The 23,268-nt window shown below is 33.1% G+C and overlaps 1 protein-coding gene across 2 annotated transcripts; it reads right to left on the bottom strand.

Annotated features, from left to right (window-relative positions):
* Window positions 1–1,648: 1,648 nt before the first annotated feature.
* LOC124363160 (RNA-binding protein lark-like) lies at window positions 1,649–22,837 on the bottom strand. Of its 2 annotated transcripts, XM_046818300.1 has the most exons (9): window positions 22,731–22,837; window positions 17,774–17,936; window positions 14,988–15,224; window positions 12,508–12,647; window positions 10,636–10,680; window positions 9,810–9,921; window positions 8,849–9,111; window positions 8,155–8,199; window positions 1,649–2,222 (listed from the first exon to the last, which is right to left on the bottom strand). In XM_046818300.1, exons 2-9 carry the CDS (start codon window positions 17,915–17,917, stop codon window positions 2,177–2,179), a joined length of 1,032 nt encoding a protein of 343 aa, XP_046674256.1. In that variant the 5' UTR covers window positions 17,918–17,936; window positions 22,731–22,837; the 3' UTR covers window positions 1,649–2,176. The 2 variants fall into 2 exon arrangements, with proteins under 2 accessions (XP_046674256.1, XP_046674257.1); XM_046818301.1 differs by lacking the exon at window positions 8,155–8,199.
* Window positions 22,838–23,268: the final 431 nt, after the last annotated feature.

Below are 23,268 nucleotides of genomic sequence, written 5' to 3'. Positions count from 1 at the left end.
GATCGCGCGTTCTTTTGTTACAACGCAAAAACATGAGCGCCGTGATAGAAAATCCCGCCAAGTGTGAAGTTCGTGGTGTAATAAGATTTCTGTGATCGAAAAGTTACACAGCAGCTAAAATTCATCGTGAATTGAGTGCGGTGTATGGCCCAAACACTATGAGTCCGTCAATGGGTTCGTATTTTTAAAAATGGAAGAACGAATGTTCACAATGAAGACCGGAGTGGTAGGCCATCTCTCGTCAGTGATGACTTGGTGAACAAAGTGGATGAGAAAATTCGCAAGAACCGTCGCTTCACAATCTCGGAACTTTCGGATCATTTTCCTGAAACCTTTTACTGTGAAACCTTAAAATGGCTACGACGAGCGATTCAAAACAAGCGCCATGGTCTTCTGACATCTGGTGTTGTGTTTGTCCATGACAACGCCCGCCTTCATACAGCTCAAAGAACAACAGAACTTTTGGAAAAGTTCAAATGGGACGTTTTTGACCCACTCCCCCTACAGCCCGGACCTGGCTCCCAGTGATTTCTATCTTTTCCCGTACATGAAGCGGTGGCTTGCATCTCAGAGGTTTGCGAGTGATGAAGAGCTTCAAAACGCTGTGACAGGTTGGCTACGTTCTCAGGCGGCAGATTTTTTTAAAGACGGAATTTCAAAAACTGTTAAAATATATGATAAGTGCTTGAATTTGTATCGTGAATATGTAGAAAAGTAGAGAAAAGCTGTAGTTTTAACATTTATATAATAAACTTTTTGTATCTCAACTGGTTTATTTTTTATTTCAAAACGGAGGTTACTTTGTGGACGACCCTCGTATTAATAGTAAATAAATGAAAACACGCGAAAGCTTCACAGTGTTAAAACCCCCTTAGCGAAAAAGGAACTAATTGGAGGCCATAAGATTCTTAGTAACAAGTTTTTTTCTCTTATACAAGATATTCTTCTCATTTTGCCTAACCCCTAATTGTGAAGTTCGTTATAAACAATCTTATATGTTCTTATGCTTTATATTATATGGCTTTGAGTATAAGTCTGAGTAATACAAACTATTCTACATGAAACATATGAAATTTCACATAAGAGGGTAGGATTTAGATCTTAAAAAGATTAAAACTTTAAATGTTTTACACAAAACGTTGACTAGGAACCATAATATTTTATAACCTTTTAAATCATCTATTTCCAATAATGACCTTTGGACAAAGAATTTGAAAAAAGTTTATGATTTGGTTGTCAATTCATAATTAATTTATTCAGTCAAATACATATTTGATACAATTGAAAACAATTAAACATGAGTCTAATGTACGTTTCACTCAAGTAAACAGTAACAAAACAGGCTGAAAACATACCATTAAGTGTGAAGGTGCAATTCCATAACAATATTTAGAAGCTTATAAAATACAAAAATTCTCTGCAGAACAATCTTTGTTGAATCTGAATGTGATTTAAACATAAGCCTACCTCATCCGACTCTGGAAGCAATCTTCGGTCTCGGTATATCGGTCCGTGATATCTTCGTTCCGTGATATCCTTCGGTCCGTGATATCTTCGGTTCGCTGGGTATCTTCGGCGGAATGTTCTAAGATCGGGTTTAACCGAGTTGTCGGCCCGGTTGAGGAGGAATTTAAACACAACCCGTACAGACTGTTCCATGTTCATTTATTTATTCAAAGACAAAGGTGGCTAACATCTCATCGGTTGTTACATATAAAAGCATTGTTCAGTACAACACAATACAATATTTTCTCCGAAGACGACTTTGAACTTTCAAGAAGCCGCACGGATATTTATTGTACGAGACTACAATACAAAGTTGCCTACAAGAAGTGTCAACTAATGATAAGAAACAATAATCATTCTTGCTTGTGAATCTTACGGTTGCATAATAATATAATGTAACCGCTAGCTAAAATACCAAGTCCCCTAATTCAAATGATTTTGAAATCAAGGAATTGCTATTTACAAAAATAAAATCTCACATCGACACAATAAAAAAACTCAATATGTTAACAAACATGCAATAATTATACTGACTTATGACTAATATCAATCAACACGATAGTGTAGATTTTAAATAAAATTTAAATTCTAAATCCTATGGAACGGTCGTCCTCGGCAACGTCACGGGTCTCCGTATTGTTCACCGTAACCGGGCCGAGCGAACAAAGCCTTAATAGGGAGTGTACCGGCGCGGCGAGCCTCCACGCAGGCCGATTCTGACAGAACACAAGGCACACAGTTAATTCAGAGAGAAATATAATATATCGACACCTTATTACATAACACGCTATGTGAGATAGTTTGTCGTAAATCATCAACATACAGTTAATGATCTAAAGACAAAGCAATCAGGAAATTTAAACCTATTGTAGCTGAATTATTATTACACACTAATATACATAATTGAATGAATTGAAATTTTCTATTAAGATCCGGTTGTACTGGCGGACATCTTAATTTTAGCCTCACAAGAACAATTTTAAACATCAAACACATTTACACTCTCATATTTGGCCACAGAATTATGGGATAAGTTTTTCGAAAAATGTAATTAATAAACATCCAAACACTTTTAAAATTTCTCAATATTTTTATTGGTTGTATAAAAAAATTAAGTAATTAATTAATTGTATGCATATTAAATCAATGATATAATATATAAATAATAAGTTAATAATATATAATTAATTATATAAGTTTAAAAAAAATCACAAATATTTTTATACCTTTAAAATAAGACATTTAGTAAATCAATTATTCTACCACCAAAAATGAGAAATTGAAAGTGTTTTAAAATTTAACATTGTCCTTGTAGAGTACTCAAGATCTCATTTCATTGTTGCTGACTTTTAGCATATACCACTTTAAAATATCAATAAATTGCAACTGCACAGTGATACATATGAAAAATAAAGAAGCATTTAATCAATGCCAACAATTAGAAGAGTTAGTAAAAAAAGAACTTTAGAGTGGAATTATTAACAAATTCTGATTATTTTAATATCAATGTCTTTAAAATAATTCATGTTCTTAGGATTTTTTTGTAACATTATTAATATCAATCATAATTAGTTAGTTGAAACAACAATTTCTATTTGATGTGCTTTATTTGCTTTCTCTTGTTGAATTATTCATTCATGGCATTCAACTCAGATTTTGTAATAGTTGTACATTTAAAATTAGGGTCAAAATAAACAAACAAGATTTTTTATAACTCATTCAGCTTTTTGTTGTTGTTAAAACAGTTTTAAAATTCTGGTGTAGGTTTTTTAGCTACTCAAATTGTATTAAATAATCCGCAATTAGTAAAATCAACACGTTCATTCCCGGTGAAGCCATGGAGGCATCGTGCACATCAAAACACTAGCATCAATAACGCAACAATGGCATCAAGTACAGGAGTATTTTAAGCTGCTGAATTTTTGACTGTTTAATAGTAAATCATAATTATTGCTATATTAAATGTTTATTAATACCAAACACATTAAAAAATTAATATCAAACCGATCTCGGGTTCCGGAAATGTTTTCAAAATATTGATTATTTTGTAATGTTTACAACATGAGTTTTTCAGCTTATTACGACATGTCAAAACTATCAGCATTGACGACGCAACGGTGGTATCAGTACTTTTTATATAAAAAACAGTTTTACATAAAAGTACTCCGTAATTATATGCTAAATGAATACAATAGGCAAGAAACCTATGTATGAAATTTTTTGGGTGCTACACCCCGAAATAGGGCTGGACTGAACGCGTTAAAAATGTAAAATCTAGAATAAAGATTCTCAACTGGCAAATAAAACCTTGCTCATTTAAATAAAAGCCACACAAAAGGGTTACCAAATTTAAACAGACAAAAATATCCCAACTGGAGAGTATTTTATTCAAATTAACCAATTCTTTAAAACATTCCAGTATTAGAGTGATCCTTGTATTTTTCGCAAGAAATAATTTTGAACATTACAAACAATAAAATTGACTAACCGTTATGGAATGAAAAACCAAGCCAATGCCAATAATTTAGGAAGTTAATAGGCCCAATGTCATGTTTTTCAAGATTGATTATCTTCGCATAAGGACAAATTTGTATGAATACAAGACGTTAAAAAGAAAAGTAAAACATATTCTTATCAATTCAATGAAATTTGAACTATGAATTCAAATAATAATCAAACACAATCATGCATATTGAAATATATTGTTATCTAAATATCAATCTAAATCACCATTGTAAATGGAATGTATGTTACTTTGTAGAATCATCAATGATTTTAAATGGAACGTGGTTCAGATTAAAGGGAAAGAGAAGCACTTTAAATGTATATGTACTGGATTATTACGTTTTTAAATTGTAACATCAAATGTGTTACTGAACATGAACTGCAAAATAATAAGGTCAATGTTACAATGTACTCAATATTTTACAGAAGATGTTATTGACTTTACTCAATAGTACAGGCAGACAGATAATTTGAAGAGTTTTGATGAATTGAGTTTAACCCTTATAACGTCAGTATATCTTTTCACGACTTCCAGCAAACGGCACAATATTTAAAAAAAAAATTTTAAATGTGTAAAGTTCATTTTTATTTTTACTTTCTATAATTATGGTAAGTATAAAAAAGTAAAAATTTTAAAATTATCTTGTACGTACATATATTTATGGGACATTAAATTGTAGATATAAATAAAGTCAAAATAAAAGGCACACAAAATTTTATTAGCTAAACTATAAACATTACCAGACAATTATATAAATATAATTAAAATAAATTATATTTATAATAAATTATATTTATAATAAATTATATATAATAACATTAAAAATAAATAAAAACTATATAAACAGAAAACACGACGAAGGAAACCGACTCAGCGATGGTTAGACACGCACTACCTGAAGCCAAACTGCAAACAAAAGCGCGCCGCGCGCTGTACGGCGTCTGTGCCGTGTGGCGGGGAGAGTGTCTAGACACCGCGTCTATTGTTTCAAACAATGTAACGCGACAGCTATATTTTGACGCTTGACATAGGTCAATAACCCACACACATGGTTGACGCATACCGTTAGTGACATTGATCGGATTTAAAAGGAACTTAAATTTGCTATAGACGCAGTTTTGTGTCGATGCGCCGTACCGCGTCTTTGCCGTTTGGAGATAGTTTGTCTATGCGCCATACAGCGTCTGTGACGTTATAAGGGTTAAATGATGTTTTATAAATTCCAAACATTCGTAGAGATGTTAACATTCGCAAAATTCTACCTACAATACTCACCAAACAGACATTGATTAGATGTAAAGTATAACCTTGTGCATTTAATGTATAACATACAACAAGATCAACATTGGAAAGAGCAAGCAATAATGTTCTCAAATTTGTCCAAAAGAATGTAGAGCAAGACAATTATTTAACAGGTGTTTCAAAGTTAAATGAATTAGAAAAGTAAATCTGACAGTTGGATTAGAATGCTCGATAAAATATGGTATAAGATGACAGCTATTAATAAGAATTTACATATTTAAGTTTTCAAGCCCCATATATTAGCTTGTACAAACAGAAATGGTTCATAATTTTGTTTTGTTGCAGATAGAGGCCATTAAAGAAGCAAGAGTTAGATTTTGAGTTCTTGAGATTTTCTAAAAAAAAAAAAAAAAAATTGTTTTAGCGGTTAAGAAAATTCATATACTACTTATTAGAACTGAACATCAATTTTTAATTACATCACATTTGTCTCACACATCCTCCGTGTAGTTAATGTTTTAAAATTGTTTCTTTTTTTTATCTTTTACCATGAATTCTGATAAAAGTCCAGATTTAACACGACATGGAAGCAGCTTCTAGCAAATAAACACACATTAAAAAGCTCAAGCAAGTGGCTCAATTTCACATATTTGCACATCGCCAATTTTAAATTAGTTTTCACAAGAATGTTAATTATGAGATTAACCAAGAACCTATATGTTTATTGAAAATAACATGTATGTAAAGCACAGTGTTCGTACACTGTCGGACATTAAAAAAATAAGAAAGAGCTTTATTAAAAAATTCTATCTATAGAAGTATTGATTTTAGGGTGCCGTTGCAAAACTGTAGTTTTATTATTAGTAGTACTAGTATTATAAATAATTTGGCTAGTTAGATTAAAAATTCTGAAAATATCTGAATTCAAAATTTAGATAAAACTGAATTTTGTATTCATATCAAAATTCAGTTTTATCAATAGAAACTCAATAATATCTTACAATTTTATTTATGTTAATGTTTTAAAATCAAATGAATATGAAAAGTTAAATAATGGTAAATTTGTATCATGTTTTTGATAAAATCCTAACATGAAATTGAAAGAGAGTCGCTTAAATGTATTGTGTGTGAGCTACACAACTGTTGATATCATTTTGTCTGAGCAAAAATAACACAAATTCCCCTAAAATAATGGAGAAGTTGTTAATAACACAATACAATTGAGTACTATCTGAAGCAGCAAGTGTCTGTGTGAAACGTGAAATAATACTGAACAAATTACAGAAACAAAAATATTTTTAATGAAGATTTATATATATATATATATAAAAAATAAACAGAATGCACATTGTGTTTTATTCTTGTGGTCTTTTTTTATAACCCTTTGAGAACTAATATTTTATAAAGTTATTTTTTGAAAATACCAAAAATACTTACAGTCTCATGAAAAGTGATACACAAAAATAGATGTTTTAAAATAGTATTAAAAAATCATAAATTTAATAATATTTGTCATAACTGTTTTTATTCTCTTAAATATTTAGATCTAAACATACTTAATGAGAAGAAAATACCAGCAAGCATAAATAAGTATATAAGGGCGGTAACTTTTCAGACCACCCTCATATACTTTTTTTAAATTTGTATGTAAATAAGACAAAAAGTTTTAAAACGTAGTTTAAGCATTTTAAGGATGGAATAAAACAGAATTTAACCGTCGAAAACCAATCCATTTGGTTTCTAATTTTATTTTAAACAAAACTAAAACATTTGTATTAAGTTAGATACTAAAATAAAAATGGTATCATGATAACATGTTTTACTCACTCATCGTGAAAGTAAAAAAAGAACACGATTTACAGGTTTTTTTATGCAAAGGAAGCAAATTATTTCTTTGTACAATATTTTAGAAATGGTTATTTATATACAAAACAGTGTAATGATAAATAAGTATATTTTTTATCAAAGTTAAGACATTTTTTAGTGAATCCACGACAATAAAAAAAAAAGAAAAAAAAGAAAAACAGTGCAAGTCAAGCAGCTGTTGTAAACCAGCTGAAGAAATACATTCTAGTGAATATGTTACTAACAATACAATTAACGTCAAATTATGTACAACGCGATTACAACATAAAATTAGTAATTGCATAATACGCTAAAATGAAAACATAAATTTTGTAAAATACATAAACCGCATCCTTCAGGAGTTTCAGCATTTTGCAACATTGCGGAATTCGCACTCAAAGTATTAAATAAATACGAGAGTTTATATAAATTTTAGATTCTTATTGCCGGCATCATAACAGGACAGCTGATCTGCCCTTAATCCTCAAAGGGTTAATAATGTATAACACTATATGTTTATTATCCTTCTCCTCGATATAAAATTGTTCATTAAAATCAGCTTATTAAGTAAACAGATTTAAGAGCCGGCTGTAGTGAAATGTCCTTGAGCATTTCTCCATAAAACAAAATTAAACCTCATGCACATTTATGACTATTTTTAGTCATAGAATTATGGGAGATTTCTTTTTCTATAGATGTGATTATTATGCATCCAAACAACAATTTTGAGTGTTTAAAATACGTTTTTATAAGTTATTCAAAAAAGAATTTTGAAAGGTTAAAAGTGCATGAGGTTTAACGTTGTTCTTATGGAGAAATAAACCAGATAATTTCATTACAGCCGGTTTTAAATCTGTAATAGCAATTTCCATTTGTATTTGTACTGCTTACTGTCATTTAAACTTCACACAGAAGACCCCAAGCTCAAATCCCACTATCTAGTAAAATTCAGAGTGTATTAAAAGAGAAAGATACTTTAAAAAACAAAGTTTCTGTACAAACACGTGTTAGTGTCACAAGAACAAATATTTAAATAGAATTAACTCATTACTTACCTGCGATCATCATATGAATCTCTTGTATAATCATCATAGAGGTGGCTGTAAATAAATAATTTACTTTAACAGGGCTCATGTCACATGGTCACCATTTTATTTATTACTAAAGTGAAGTAACTGAAATTGATCTCTTTTAAGTTAAAGAGTGTTTTTGTTACGTTAAATATAGCTGTATATGTAGAGCTTTATATAGACCATGAGCTTATGTATTTTTATTGATATTATAAAATTATCATCTTAGATTCTCTCAAATCTTAATAAGAAAATAGCTTAAGTGTTGAAGATTTTATTGAAATTTTGTCATTATTCTCTGATCTTATTGGAAACATACTCTTTATTACACCATTTCAATATTTATATTTTACGTTCTTTCATAATTAATATTTAGCTGTACTAACAGATTCTCAGATCAATCGAGTTAACTTTTGTTATTTAAGGAGAATACAAAATTGCTTAATTTTATAATTAAAAAAGAAGATAGATGTTGAAGAATGCTAACCTTTTGGTAATATCATGATTAAAAAATGCAAAACTATTCTGGAAATTGGTAAGCTTAATTTTAATAAATAAAGTGCTAAATATATTAGTTTGCTCACCTATTTAAAATAAGTTGAAATAAATAGGATTTTTTTATATAGAAATGTTATGTCTAAATACTAGATATAACTGTACATTTTCTGCTGGTACCTACCCATATCTATCAGTAGAAGGAGGGGGGGAACGCCGGCTGAACATGTAGTCACCGGTCCTGTCGAAGGAGTCGGGTGGACCACGTAGACCTAGAGCCATGGAGTCACGCGGGCCTCGAGGTGGAATGGAGGGCGGGGGAGGCATGAAGTCACCTCGTCGTGGTCCCAGGTCGCGGGGAGGCAGAGGTGGGTAACGCCTCTCAAATGAATCTCTTTCGTCGAAGCGGCTGCTCGGCCTGTCATAGTAGCGGTCGTAATAGCTGTCCTAAAAAAAAATTAGACGTCGGATTATGAAGTTTTCAACAAAATTGTACGTAAACAAACCACTTTCTCATGGACCTCATTTTAGATACAACAAATAATTCAGAACCTTTAATTGAATAAAAAGAAACACAACTCAAATTTATAAAACTGAAAATTTGTAATTTTACATCAATTATGTTTAAAATGCCAAATAAACACTGTGTTTCATAATTTTACATGCGCTTCTCAATTGTGCACATTTCCTAAAAGTTAGCGCGAAACTACATAAAAAGTGTAAAATGTCAATACTGTAAGTGTAAGATCAACGTATCTAAGATCCATAAAAATAATTTGCAGTTAAAAAAAAATTGAAATATTAAAAACAAAATAAAAGAAACTTTGGAAACATTAAAAACCTACTTAGTAACCAAACAATTTTTAATCAGTGTAAATTGAGTGCTTTGAGAGCACTAGTGGGTACAAAATTACTTTCAAACTGTAGTGGTGGATAGGTCCCCCCCCCCCCACTCAGTCTTCACTGAAACATACCTTCACTGTTGGAGACACCACATAACAAAATACACAACTGATAGTGTAAAGATGATACTAGTTATTAAAATGTTTGTTTACATATACGGTTTGGTAGTAGTGTTACAAAACAGGTAATTGGTTGAGCTAAGAAAGCTAGTAAATCGGACCAGTCCTGAGCGACATGTTTACCTTTCCAAATCCTCCACTGAGCATCCTGTCACGCAGGAACGGAGGTGGTGGGGGTGGAGGGTAAGGGTCACGTCCACCAAACATCCTGTCACGGAAGCGGTCTGGTCCCATTCTGCAATAACCAAAATAAAATAAATTCAGACATTTAATTTGATCCTAAATCAATTATATTGATTTTAATATTTATAATAAGAAAAAAAACAAAAAAAAAACACACAAGAGAGCTGAATAGAATAGAATGGTTTATTGCCATTAGACACATTTACATGTAATAAATATGGTCATTTAATAGTTAATTTTATAGTTACTGGCTACCTTACTTAGCCTACAATAAGGTACATCTAAACTCAAAGTTCATTTGAAATATAGACTATATACAGTTAAAATATCTTCCTGTACAAACTAAAGTTAACAATGGTCCCTAAACCTGCTCCAGCCAATATTCTGACAACTTTCTTCTGAATCAATAATATGTTATTGACTCCACTTGAACTGCCCAACTTGAATATCATACAAAAGTATGCTCAAACTATTATTATCAAACTTAATTTGAGAAACAGATTTGAAGAAAAGTTTGCAAATAGGATAAAATAGAAATTGGGCAACAGAACATTTTGCTTGTTACATGGGGAATTAAAAACAAATCATATCAATGCCCACATACATTTAAGCTTCTTGTTGATTGACATACATGAATGAAGAGAGATGCTCCTCACAAAAGCATTTTTGTGTCATAGTAAACGTATGTGTTGCCATAGGACTAAAATAGTTACGTAACGGAAATACATGTATAAATGATGTAAAAAGATCATGCTAATGAGCTTACCCAGTTTTTGGACACTCTTTCGACCAATGACCTCCACGTCCACATCTGTTAACATAAAATAATTTGTATTTTTAATGATACACACTGACATAGGTGAAAAACAGACTCAGCTTCCTCTAACAATAAAATTTATAATTCCTTTCTCTACCACTGATTGTTTTCAGAGAACATTTGGCCATAATAAACAACATTTGGATAAGTAATTGATTCAGTTATGATGCGAGTGCACATGAGATTATTGACACTGGTTTTGTGATTATATAGCACAGTGTACACACTTTAGTAATTCAATATCTATTAGTAAAACTCTTAATTCCATGTCAATTAGTGTTGTAAGTTAAAATTGTCACCCGTTTGAAACTGTAAAAGACATTTTAAGATTATATTAAGGGGGGACTCCACCCAAAATGGTTTTTATTTTATTTTTATAGCAAAATTAATTATTTATCTTTTGTATATGAGTGTTAGTTATGGGTAACTTTATCCATAATTTTTGGTCCCTCACCCCCCCCCCCCACCAATAGGGGTAACTTTTTACGGATAAAACTAGGATTTACTGTGGCAAACATAACTTAAGTTGTATTTGAGATAGCCTCATAATTTATTTTTTATGTTGAATGGGATATTTCATTGTGCTACCTCTAGTATGGATACTAAATTATATAAAATATTTCTGTAAAAAAAGTTATTTACTTTTTGTTCAAAATATTTTTACAAAATTATTTTTGCAACTTTAAACAAAATGTTTGTTGAAGGAACTAATGTAAATCCGTACTACAGGTTGCAGAATGAAATGTCCTCTTTCAAATAAAAAAACTTATAAGGCTATCTCAAATACAACTTAAGTTATGTCTGCCACAACAAATGAAAACGCGTGAAAACCAAACTTTCGGAAAACAGCCTAGAAAGGCGATGGCTGCTAGCCTGAAGTAAGTCTTAGCGTTTCATTTATAGATAAAATAAACAAGTTATAAGAATTTGAACTGTATTTGTTATATATCAAATTGTTCAGAAAAGTACAAGGGACAAAACTAGGGGAAAAAATTTTGTACATTTTTGGTATTTTCATCAATTCTAGGGTGGAGTGCCCCCTTAAAAAGAACACTCACAACATGGCCCCGAAATTTCAATGTTTTACTTTCAAATAAAAATATTTTTATACAAAACAGGCAGAAAGACATAGCCTGATTTCCATTTGACTCTCTCTTGAAGTAACCAATTGGGAAATCTGGACACATCTACAAGAACCACTGCATATATCATACAATTATTGTATGTATGGCAAAATTAACGATTACCTAGTAGGAAATGTAACCCTTATAAAAAACAAATACAATGAGGTTATGTACATACTCCAGAGATTAAGGAATTAAACCGTCATTAAACACAGCCAAGCATGTCGAAGGCTAAACATCTACAAGTTTGATTCATGGATTATAGTACGCTGTCAACAAATACTAAAGGAACTGGTACCATAATAGGCTGTGAGGTAGAGGTGATAAAGCTTAATATGAATGATAAAGGTCATAAAGCTTAACTTTTTTAAACTGACAGAACAAGCTTAAAAGCCACTTCCTGACAGAACTTTTAGTCATTACATTGTTCCTGTACACTTCACACAGTTCCAGATAAAATTCTATTGGTTTCAATTTTTTCCCGACAAAAACAAAATCACAGCTCGGAATTTTTTATTTAATATCATGTGGGAACGTTCTTTACTCTCTGAATAGTCCTCGTATTTTTAAATGGCTTAAATTTATTATTTAAATAGAGTGTTGCAATTATAAGTTGAAACGAATCTTGAAAAAAAAAAAAAAAAAAAAAAAAAAAACTACATTTACTCATGTGAAAAATGGAAATCTTAAAACTAACCTGTAGCACTGCTCTGGATTGCCCATCCCTGGTCTTTGGCGGACCTTGCTGGTGGATACCTGCACCTTCATGGGCTGACCATCTACCATTGACCCATTCAATTCCTCAATACATTTGTTGACATCGGCAGAGTCAATATGCTGGAAAACACAATGTTTGTTCTCGTAAATAATTGACTAAATGATTAAACTATATCAGAGGAATGCTAGAAAAGTTAAAAATTAATATGTACATCAAAAGGATGTTTTCAATTTTTCTGTACCTTCTTACAACATACTTATTGTACCACGATAATATCATACAGAGAAAAGCTACTCAAAACCTTTTATTCAAAATCCCGGTTTTCACTATCAAAAATTTTCCGATTCTCAAATCCAATTTCAAACCAAACACATACACGATCCTAATTTTGTTTCTAACCCTTACACCGAATGCAACGGTAACAGTTTTTTTGTCACCAACTGTATTTGCAGTGTAAATGCCACGAAGCTTGCACTGCAGCTGCAGTGGGCCATCACAGTCTTTTGATTTGTGTTGTTGATCTTTTCAGTTTCACGAATCACATCGTATAAAATAAAATAAAATATTTGGGCCGAATCAGCTCCTAATTCGAGGAGCTTGCAAATTATTTCTTGACGTTCTTAGAGGCAGAAAAACTATTTTTTAGATTTTCCCAGTTCACCAGGGAGATTCTTGATTTCCTGGTCGGGTGGCCACCCTGATACACCATAAGCTCTTCACTTGTTGATAAGTATGTAGGAAGAAGAGGTTCAATATCTTAACTACTGTTTCTATTTCAAGAAAATGTATAATTTGATGTGACTGTAAAGCAGCTAATCTGTACTAACTGAGTCACGGTTGTTATGCACACACTTGTTTGTTCTAGTTTTCAACAGTCTAAACAAGAAAGAATGGGGACAGTGCAAGCTTTAACGCTTTCAAAACAACAAATGTACAGGTTTACAGTTTTTTAGTTCAGTAATATAAAGGGAAAATATAACCTATTAATTTTGTGAAGAATGTCAATGTAATAGCTGTTATTACCTATGCCTAGTTTTGAACCAAATCTATAATTCCAATTTTAGAGTACCATTACATTCTGGTGTACTATTGAATACAGTAATTGTAATTTACCTAAAAAAAAAAAAAAAAAAAAAAAAAAAACTAAAAATGGAAGAACATTTCATAAGTGCTTAATATGCTGTATTTGATAAAAAAATAATTCTTTATTTTGAGAACTTTCATAAAACAAAATAGTTTTATATAATTTAATTTCTATTATTCTGATTTGTAATTGCATATTTTTTTATTCTTTTTTGTGGCCCATTTTATGTTTGGATACATTACTTTTTACAAATAATGAATGCAAGGATAAGTTATGCGATTTAAACTCCTTGTGTGGTTAAAAAATACATTAGAGATAGTTTTCTCAAGAGTAGGTCTAGTACGGTACAGTTACACTTAACCTTTCCAGCGTTATTGACGCGGATCCGTGTTTTTGCATTCCTTATTTTCTTACTGCTATGTTAGTTGAATATTTTGCTGCTAGATGGTTCTAGTAGTCAAGTGACGTACAGACGGGTTGCCCTGCCTCGAAATCTATTATAATGGGAGTGGCAGTGGCTTCTAATTGGCCAAGCACTGTCTAGCAGGCGTGGCCCCGTGCCATTCACAAAGTCATTGACGGGAGCTCCCGTCAAGGCATCTAGTCAGTTAGTTAGTGAGAAGCGTCCGGTACACGCACACGTATTTCAGTTATCTGTTGTGTTCTAATTTTCTGTTGTGTCCTATTCTTTTTAAAGTAAATTATTCATATTATATACAGCAGTGTCCAGTGTTTATTTAGTGTTTTTTACCATTATTCGTGTGCAATGGCGAATCCAGACGATTCAGAATTTGAAGAATTGGTAATTCTGAGCAATTACTTGGTCAACTCCAAACTTTTTCATATTTTACTGCGGTCATAAGGATGTTCTCAGAAAGCAAGAAACATATAATTCAAGCCCCGCAAGGCCGTCCTACAAGTTGCAGAGCGATAAGAAGGTTCAAAGTCCAGGCGATAACAGTGGCTTGCGGGAGAATGCCAGTTTTGACAGCCCACCACCAAATAAACACTCTTTGTCTACTTTTGTATCTTTCTAATTTTATTAGTTAATAATAAAGTATATATGTTTATCTGTAAAACTGTGTTTCATTCCCCTACTAACTGAATAAATGATAAAAAAATTAGTGACAACTACACTGCTATTCTACGATATTCTCTAAAGTTAAAAATTAGCCTAGGAAATCCAAAAAGGGCTAAACAAATTTTATTTACCGTTACATAACTCTATTTTTTGACATACAGAAACGAAAATAAATTTAACTTTACACATTGGAAATTTAAAAAAAATTGTAACTTAATCAAAGATCAGGTCCAATTTTTCATGACGCTTAAAGGGTTAATAAGTCGGTAGGTACTGTGTAATAGAGAAACTTACCACAAATCCATAGTTTCGCACAATGTCGCACTCCACGACTGTCCCATACTTGGCAAACAGGGCTCTGACCTGGGGAGCTCTGGTGTTGTCAGATAAGTTCCCCACAAATATCTTTGTTGTTGGTGTGTTTGGTCCCTTCCGGCTGGTAGCTGCTTCCACTTTCATGGCTGACCCATGAACCAAGTATCCATTCAGGTTTTGAATGGCATCCCTCCCCGACTCTTCATTCTCCATGTGCTGTTTACAAAAACAATAAAGGATTTAGGGATTCTTTGCAATCAAAATTAACAGTCAAATTACTTCTCCAGGTAACCGACCTGAATGTAACGACCATACCAAACACTTTACTCAAAAAAAAAAAAAAAAAAGATGACACAGATCATTCAATCATTTACATCAAAATAATCAACAGGGCTGGATAAAAGCTCAATACATTAGAAAAAAATCACGTTCTATAAATTAAATGACACTCAACACTTTTAGCTCGGTTCCCGTAGATTTACAAAACAATAAATCTTCTAAAGACCACAGATCCCTTAGTTTTGACTGAATTATATTGAATACTTTGCATTTTACAAATTTTGCTTACTCTGGGGCATTTCTCAGAATATGTTAGCAATTTGAAAAATACAGGAATATTATATTTTAGAAAAGCTTTTGAATTTCCGGGACATGATCTCATTGTATCAACATTGCAGGCACAAGGTACGACTGGAATAGCTAAAACCTTAAAAAACTACCAATACGTAAAACAGGAAATAGCAGGAAGTCATAGTTCGTTTCGTATATCCACTTGAACCAGTTCAGGAAAGTTCCATGCCCTCCATGAAAGCACTTCCTGTATTTAATCTCATGCTTGATAATAGTTAAAACATTTCATTAAATCAAAATTAATCTTGGTACTTTGGGATTATACCGACCACACTAGTATGAAGAACACAAAAATAGAAATTTATAGAAACAAACATGATAGAACGAAAAAACAACTCTTCAATTACAAAATTACAAACTTACAAGCATTTCCAGGTATTGTGATCGTTATTGTTGTCGTTGTTATCTTATCTTTCTCGAGAATCCTGATTACGGCAGACCGCGCGGCATCACGTGATTTGCACGGTACATAATTGCCTTTCCATTACAATTCAATTTATATTTCTGATTAGCCCCTCTAGAATTTGATATTTTACTGATAGGTACTATCTCGAGGGATGTTTTTCTTTCGTCGACATCAGCGCGGGGCAGCACCGAAGGTGCTGCCTAAGCCCGCGCTGATGGCCGGAGGCACTCGCATTTTGGGTGGCGGAATGTGATCAAGAATAAAAACAAGTTTTTAGTGTTTTTTTAATAAAGAGTTTAGTTTGGTAAATGTTTGTTTTTGTTGAATTTTTGTGTTTGGAGAAATGTAGAGGTAAAACACGGAAGTACAACAAAGCGATGCACCAGCTGAACGGGCGGCGAGACTCTGCAATCACGTTATCTACTAGACGCTCGACTTTGACCTCTGTCTGAGGATGGGGAGGGGTTTGCGATAAGACAATTCCTGTTTTATATTGACGAAATATTGTTCTACGCTAATCTAGTAATCAGTAGAAACGAAATGTGAAATAACGATTCATGTCTGGGTGTGGTCGGTATAATCCCAAAGTACCTTAATCTTTGTATTGCTAGCTGTGGTTAAAGACTCTCTTTATTTCAAACACAATCTTATCTACACATGCGTTGCAAATATTCGAGGTATCTCAAAATAAATACTTTTATGTTCAAGAATTTTTTCTATTTAGATTTTTAAACTCGTTAAAAGTGGAACCAGGCATATACATTCTCGTTAAGTCAAAATTCTTTAAATGAAATTAATACCTTGGACTCTGATTACAAATCTCAGTTGTTTTAATGTTTAATGATACTTACAATAAACAAAATCATTAAGGTTAAGCTATAAAGCAAAAATACTTAGTTTTCTATTTAAAAACAGACCACCAGTTTTTTGGGAACTGTATGGTGTCAAGTAATTCATTCAGATGGACAGATCGTGGGTTAACCCATTGCGGATCACTGACGAGCTGGGATCGTCACGCAGCGGCCGGGCCTAACGTCCCAGGCCAGATACGATGACGAGCTCAGGTCGCAAAAGCGGTCTGCTTTTAAGTCTCCCTCCAAATAGTTCTATTAATGTCCGATAGATTGGGCGATCGTCTTCACTTATCAACTAAGAGTGTTTAACAACGGTCTACATTTAGGGTTTTCAAAAGTTTTATAAATATCCTACAGATCGCAGTTGTATGTCGAAGTTGAAAAGTCATTCATATGAGTTTACACTCTGCTTTTTAGCGCTTTTGATTGGGCGTTTTCCTCAGTTGTTATTATAATACTTTTGATGTTAGTGACACAGAACTAAACAATGCAGACATACATGTTGGCGGGGTTAGCCTAGACAATGGCCCGGATGTTGTAATCGCTTCGCCCAAGCCACTTTATTTAGACTATAATTCAGACATCATCCCTGCCACCCCAGAACCTTGCTCGCGTGTTATCGTTCTTACATCACGGATACCCCAGCAGGCCCATGTCCCATCTGAACGAATACCTTCACAGCTGAATTTTCTAGTATACAATAGCGAGCGATACGACGTGGCGTAACATTGCTGTTCGTGTGGCAGCTGACCGTAAATTAATTCATGCCCGCGTGCCAAAACAATACGATCCGCAATGGGTTAATATCCTAAAACTGAAATGAGATTTAAGAAGAAAATTACTAGAAACTATGAGAATTAGTTTCTCTCACTTACCACAAATCCGAAATTCTTCACAACGTCACATTCCACGACTTTTCCATACTTTTCAAACAGTGGTTTTATATCAGCTGATACAGTTTTGTCAGACAGATTTCCAACAAAGATCTTGAATGTCCCCACACTGCTGAAACCCGGCATCCTGATGGTTTACCAGTGCCTGTAACAAATAATTACCATTTATTGAAACATTGTTGTCATTATAGAAATAATAAATCTATAATATAAACTGTTATATTCTGTACAATTTTACAAGAATTAGATTGAAAATTAACCTAGCCTATTGCATATAGTAAACAAGTAAACATAAACTTACGGTATGAGACGATTTCGGTGGTACACAAGGTCGGTCCACCTGATACTTCATCAAATACTCTCATCTGAACTCTACTTAATTAGCCTAGCATGATTTCCAACTTATTAGTTTTAATGTAAACAATAAACAGCAAGAAATATCTAATATTTTAACACTGAAAATAGCGATGAATACGAGATATTTCTTACAAGTGATGAGATTTGTTCAAGTGGCTTCAACATATGGGTTTGGCTCCTGGTTATCCATGGGGAAAATTCTTTCCTTGATTACACAAAAGCGGTTATTCATTGATATCAAGCTGGGCAAGTTATAAGTATTGTAAGGTTTCTTTGATAATCAAAGTCTAGGCCATAGTTGGTTTTGTTATTTTGTAATGTTAGTGTTAAATTTATGTTTTCAAAATTGTAATTTCCGAGATTCTTCTTGATACGGTAATTTATTATAACTCTTAATGTGTACAATTTTTATATATCAAAGTTAAGTAATATATCGGGTCAGGCCAGCAAATACGAGTTTTGCATTATTAAACTTATTGGAATCGTCCTACTGAACAAAACAATATAATGTTTGATGGGGTGGAAATGAGAAAATAACAACTGTTCATACGTGGAGCAATATTTCCATGTTGTACATCCGCGTCGGGCATCATGTGACCTTTTGTGACCATGATTCAACCATGCGAAGACATCATCAGATGCGTCGCCATCTTTGAAAACGTAAATGAAAAATAATACTGATGAGCAGAATTTTGACCCAAATTAACGATGTTTTCCTCAATTTCGAGCTACAAATTAATTAGTTGTTATCAGGTTAGACAAGTACCTATGGCCATCAACGCAGTCTGCGGCCTGCGCTGATATCAACTAAAGAAAAGCATCTCTCGAGATAGTACCCATCAGTAAAATATCAAATTCTAGAGGGGCTGATCAGAAATATAAATTGAAATAAAATGCAAAGAAATGTATGTAAAGTGTAAAAACGTAAGAAATCATGAAAAACCCTAATATTACCGTAATATATAAATGGACATTAATAGAGAACACTTAGCATTAGTGTGTTGGCAGAAAGAGCTGAGCGGCAGCAAAAAAAGTGGTGGGGCCTGGTCAACGAACTATACTACTGGAACGCGCACTGCCCATAAGCCACATGTTGTGTTTTCCGGTCGCACACAGCTGTGCGTTACTGGTGTATCCATGGATTTGCAGGCGCTTAAAGTGGGCAAGAACTCACCGAGTTCTGTACTCCATGCCAATGATGCTGATCTTAGAACACATTAACTGTTTATTGATTTTAAATCTAAGGGTAAATTAAGTAGATCAAGTGATGATGTACGGCATTGAAAATTGTAAAATATTGTTATTTGCTCTAGTTATCTCAAACAAATGCGACCACTTCTAAATTGACGAATTTACTGGAAGCCACGAGTTATTTTTAATTAAAACTGGGACTAAACTATTTTTTTAAATAATATCTCGTTACATCGAAAAAACAGAAAACTTTTGACATTATAAAAAAATCCAACTTAGAAATAAGGCAAAAATTGGTCAAAATAATTTTATTTTCTAACACATAGATTAAGTATGTCATGCTTGTAAATTTTATGTAGTTTAATTTGAAATAAAATACTGTCAATAAAAAGTTGTTTTTTTCACCTGGGAAATATTTTAATGCCTGTAATCTTTGTTTCCGACTTTGAAAGAAAAATAAAAGTCAAAATCTCAGTTATTTTGATATTGTACAAAAATCAGTTTTTTTAACTAAAAATAAAAATCCACGGTAAAAAGCAGCTACTAACATTTGTAATAATAAATAAATTTTAGTATTTAACAATTGTATTAAGTCTAGAAGGCGTTTTAAAATGATGTAAGATCATTACTATAATGCCTGCCATATGGACGGAGTTAGTTCTTGCCCATTTCCAGCGCCTGCAGGCTCGGAACGCAGCCCAGGATTTCGGCTCAGTTTCTCCGGCCCAGAGCGCGTTCCATTATTATAATTCGTTGGGCCTGGTATGTGGGTGGGGGTATTTGGTTTTGAAAAAGAATTCTGCCAGGTACCTGACAAAATGGTCACCCCGGACACCATAACGAGGGATGTTGCCAGTGTCTGTATGTGCACCAGTATCAGGGTCAACAAAATTAATGGAATGATTGACAGAGAAGTGCCTGAATCCCTCATCACAGACAGTTGTAGGCCTTCCAATAGTTGCTAACAATCGTCACACCTGGCAGAACCCATTCTTTAATTACGTCAAGCAGGATGTCCCTGTCACGTTGTTCAACAGGAACAAGGAAGGAATCTCTGCTCTGCATTTCGATTCCCCCAAAAAGCCACTGTCCCTGAATTCTTCTGCCCAGATTGTATTTTCTACTTTCAAATTTAGCCTCAATTTCAATGACTATCAGAGGGCCACCAATTTTCTTCGACATTGTTGTGTGATGGAAATACACTTCGCAGCGGAAAGAATACCAGTCCACCACAGAATGTGCAGAAACACCTAACTCCAACAAAATGTAGCATTGTCTCGGTGGCTTCAAATGCAAAAACATGGTCACCAAACCAAAATATCCCTCTATGTCTAATTGCATTCTTTTAAAACAGGAATCTGCCCGGGCCAATTTTAAAAAAATTACAAAATTTAAAACATTAAAAACAAATGGCGACTGCACAACGAACAAATACAACACTCATTATTAAAAATTCCATATTCAATTGAAAAGGAAATAATCTCGTTTCGGTCAAAACGTTAACTCCTAGAATGCCCGACAAAACACTCTGACACACACAATTCACGATTCGTTGGACTAGTGGATGGTTGATTCATGATTGACACGCACTCACTCAGTCCATGATATCTTGAAACACTGACTACAGCCCCGGAGCTCTCAGATAACAGATATGCTATCAGTCCCGGCAGCAGATAACATTGAAGTAAACAGATATCCAGACATAGCAGACGAACAGAACATTAAAAACTTAACTATTTATGAATATACCCTAAAACTCTGTTGTCATGTCATTTGCACCCTCTAAAGCCATAAATATTTGTTCTAGAAGATAAGACAGAATACGTTGATATTGTCCAGTTCGTGATGTACCGGATCGGCATATAACCTCAAAGATACCTTCAATTGATATGGTGGCCGCTTATTAAACCTATACTGCAGCCAAGCAATGGACACCATGGTATCCACAATACAATGAATACTGCACAGAGGATAGTTGCTAGTGCTGTACAAGCCTTTTGGCCACAGAACACTCAGATAAGCTATAGGGTGTAGAAAACACTGCAAAAACAAGAATTGATGCTTCAGAAAGAGGACCAGTTATGTTAATAACATTAAAATTATGATTAGTTACTCCTGCCATTATACAATGCTTCACTAATATAACAAAATTTGGTACTTTGGGATTATACCGACCACACCAGTATGAAGAACACAAAAATAGAAATTTATAGAAACAAACATGATAGAACGAAAAAACAACTCTTCAATTACAAAATTACAAGCATTTCCAGGTATTGTGATCGGTATTGTTGTCGCTGTTATCTTATCTTTCTCGAGAATCCTGATTACGGCAGGCCGCGCGGCATCACGTGATTTGCACGGTACATCATTGCCTTTCCATTACAATTCAATTTATATTTCTGATTAGCCCCTCTAGAATTTGATATTTTACTGATAGGTACTATCTCGAGGGATGTTTTTCTTTCATCGACATCAGCGCGGGCTTCAGCAGCTGGCCGGAGGCACTCGCATTTTGGGTGGCGGAGTGTGATCAAGAATAAAAACAAGTTTTAAGTGTTTTTTCAATAAAGAGTTTAGTAATGTTTGTTTTTGTTGAATTTTTGTGTGTTTAAAAAAATGTAGAGGTAAAACACGGAAGTACAACAAAGCGATGCACCAGCTGAACGGGCGGCGAGACTCTGCAATCACGTTATCTACTAGACGCTCGACTTTGACCTCTGTCTGAGGATGGGGAGGTGTTTGCGATAAGACAATTCCTGTTTTATATTGACGAAATATTGTTCTACGCTAATCTAGTAATCAGTAGAAACGAAATGTGAAATAACGATTCATGTCTGGGTGTGGTCGGTATAATCCCAAAGTACCCAAAATTTATATCCAATTTCAATTTTGACTGATTAGATTCTGTATTCTACTCATCTAAATGTAGTTTAGTATAACTAATTGTTTTACTTTTGAATTTTGAAAAAGGATAAAAAGGGGTTTACAAATATAGGCTCAGTTGCCTAACAATATAGATAGCCTAATTGCTAACTGAGCAAAGCTTACTTGCTACATGATCAAACAGAGAAGAGAAAAATTAATCTTTATGTTCTGCAAGAATAGAATACACTTTTAACATTCGAAATAATACGTAAGAATCCAGATTAATATTACTGTTAAGTTGGTGAAGACTACAAATGTTTTGTGTACTGAGCAAATAGCCGGTCAGCTAAATACAAATAATCGGTCATAGCTACAAAGCTTCTTACCAAGCCGACTTCATAGTATGACCTGAACCGCCAATTATTTGTTTCCTACGACACCTTTATGGCCTAAAAGCAATCTATAATTTCTTAAGAGTAATCCTAAATGTTCTGGTATACATAAATACTTAAAATTTACAAACCTTCTAATACAACACAACAGAAACTGCGTCGATCGAATTTTCACGAAAACGACAAAATGGAGAAGAGCAGCAGAGGAGAAGGATTATTCAATTCTACGTTTATCTGACGCTTGACATAGACCAATTTGTAGTAAACAAAGAGGAAGTATAAATTAAAATTGGATACTATGAACTATAACTAATGTGTTGATTATATATTTCCTTAAAGAATTTCAGTATTTTTGTGTGCCTTAATAACAGATAATTTTAATGTTGAAATGCATTTAGAAATAATCGAACAATAAAATAACCTAATAGAAAAAGTGTAATTAAAGGAAAAGAGAAATCCAACGATTTAATGCGTTATGAATTTGAAGTTTTTCTAGTAAAGGCATACCTAGTGACTTTAAGTGGTTTAAAATACATATTATTGTATCACACTATACGCTTAATTTTTGAAATTATAAAAATGTCATTTTCGTAAAGGTGTGAATTTATTACAGTTAATTTTTGTTTCTTTAAAAGTACTCATAAACTTTAATTTTATTCTTGTTTTTAA

This window comes from Homalodisca vitripennis, chromosome 5, assembly GCF_021130785.1.
Source record: "Homalodisca vitripennis isolate AUS2020 chromosome 5, UT_GWSS_2.1, whole genome shotgun sequence".
Taxonomy (NCBI): domain Eukaryota; kingdom Metazoa; phylum Arthropoda; class Insecta; order Hemiptera; family Cicadellidae; genus Homalodisca; species Homalodisca vitripennis.
The sequence above is the reverse complement of the archived record's forward strand: the minus strand, read 5'-3'. Positions and strand labels throughout refer to the sequence as shown.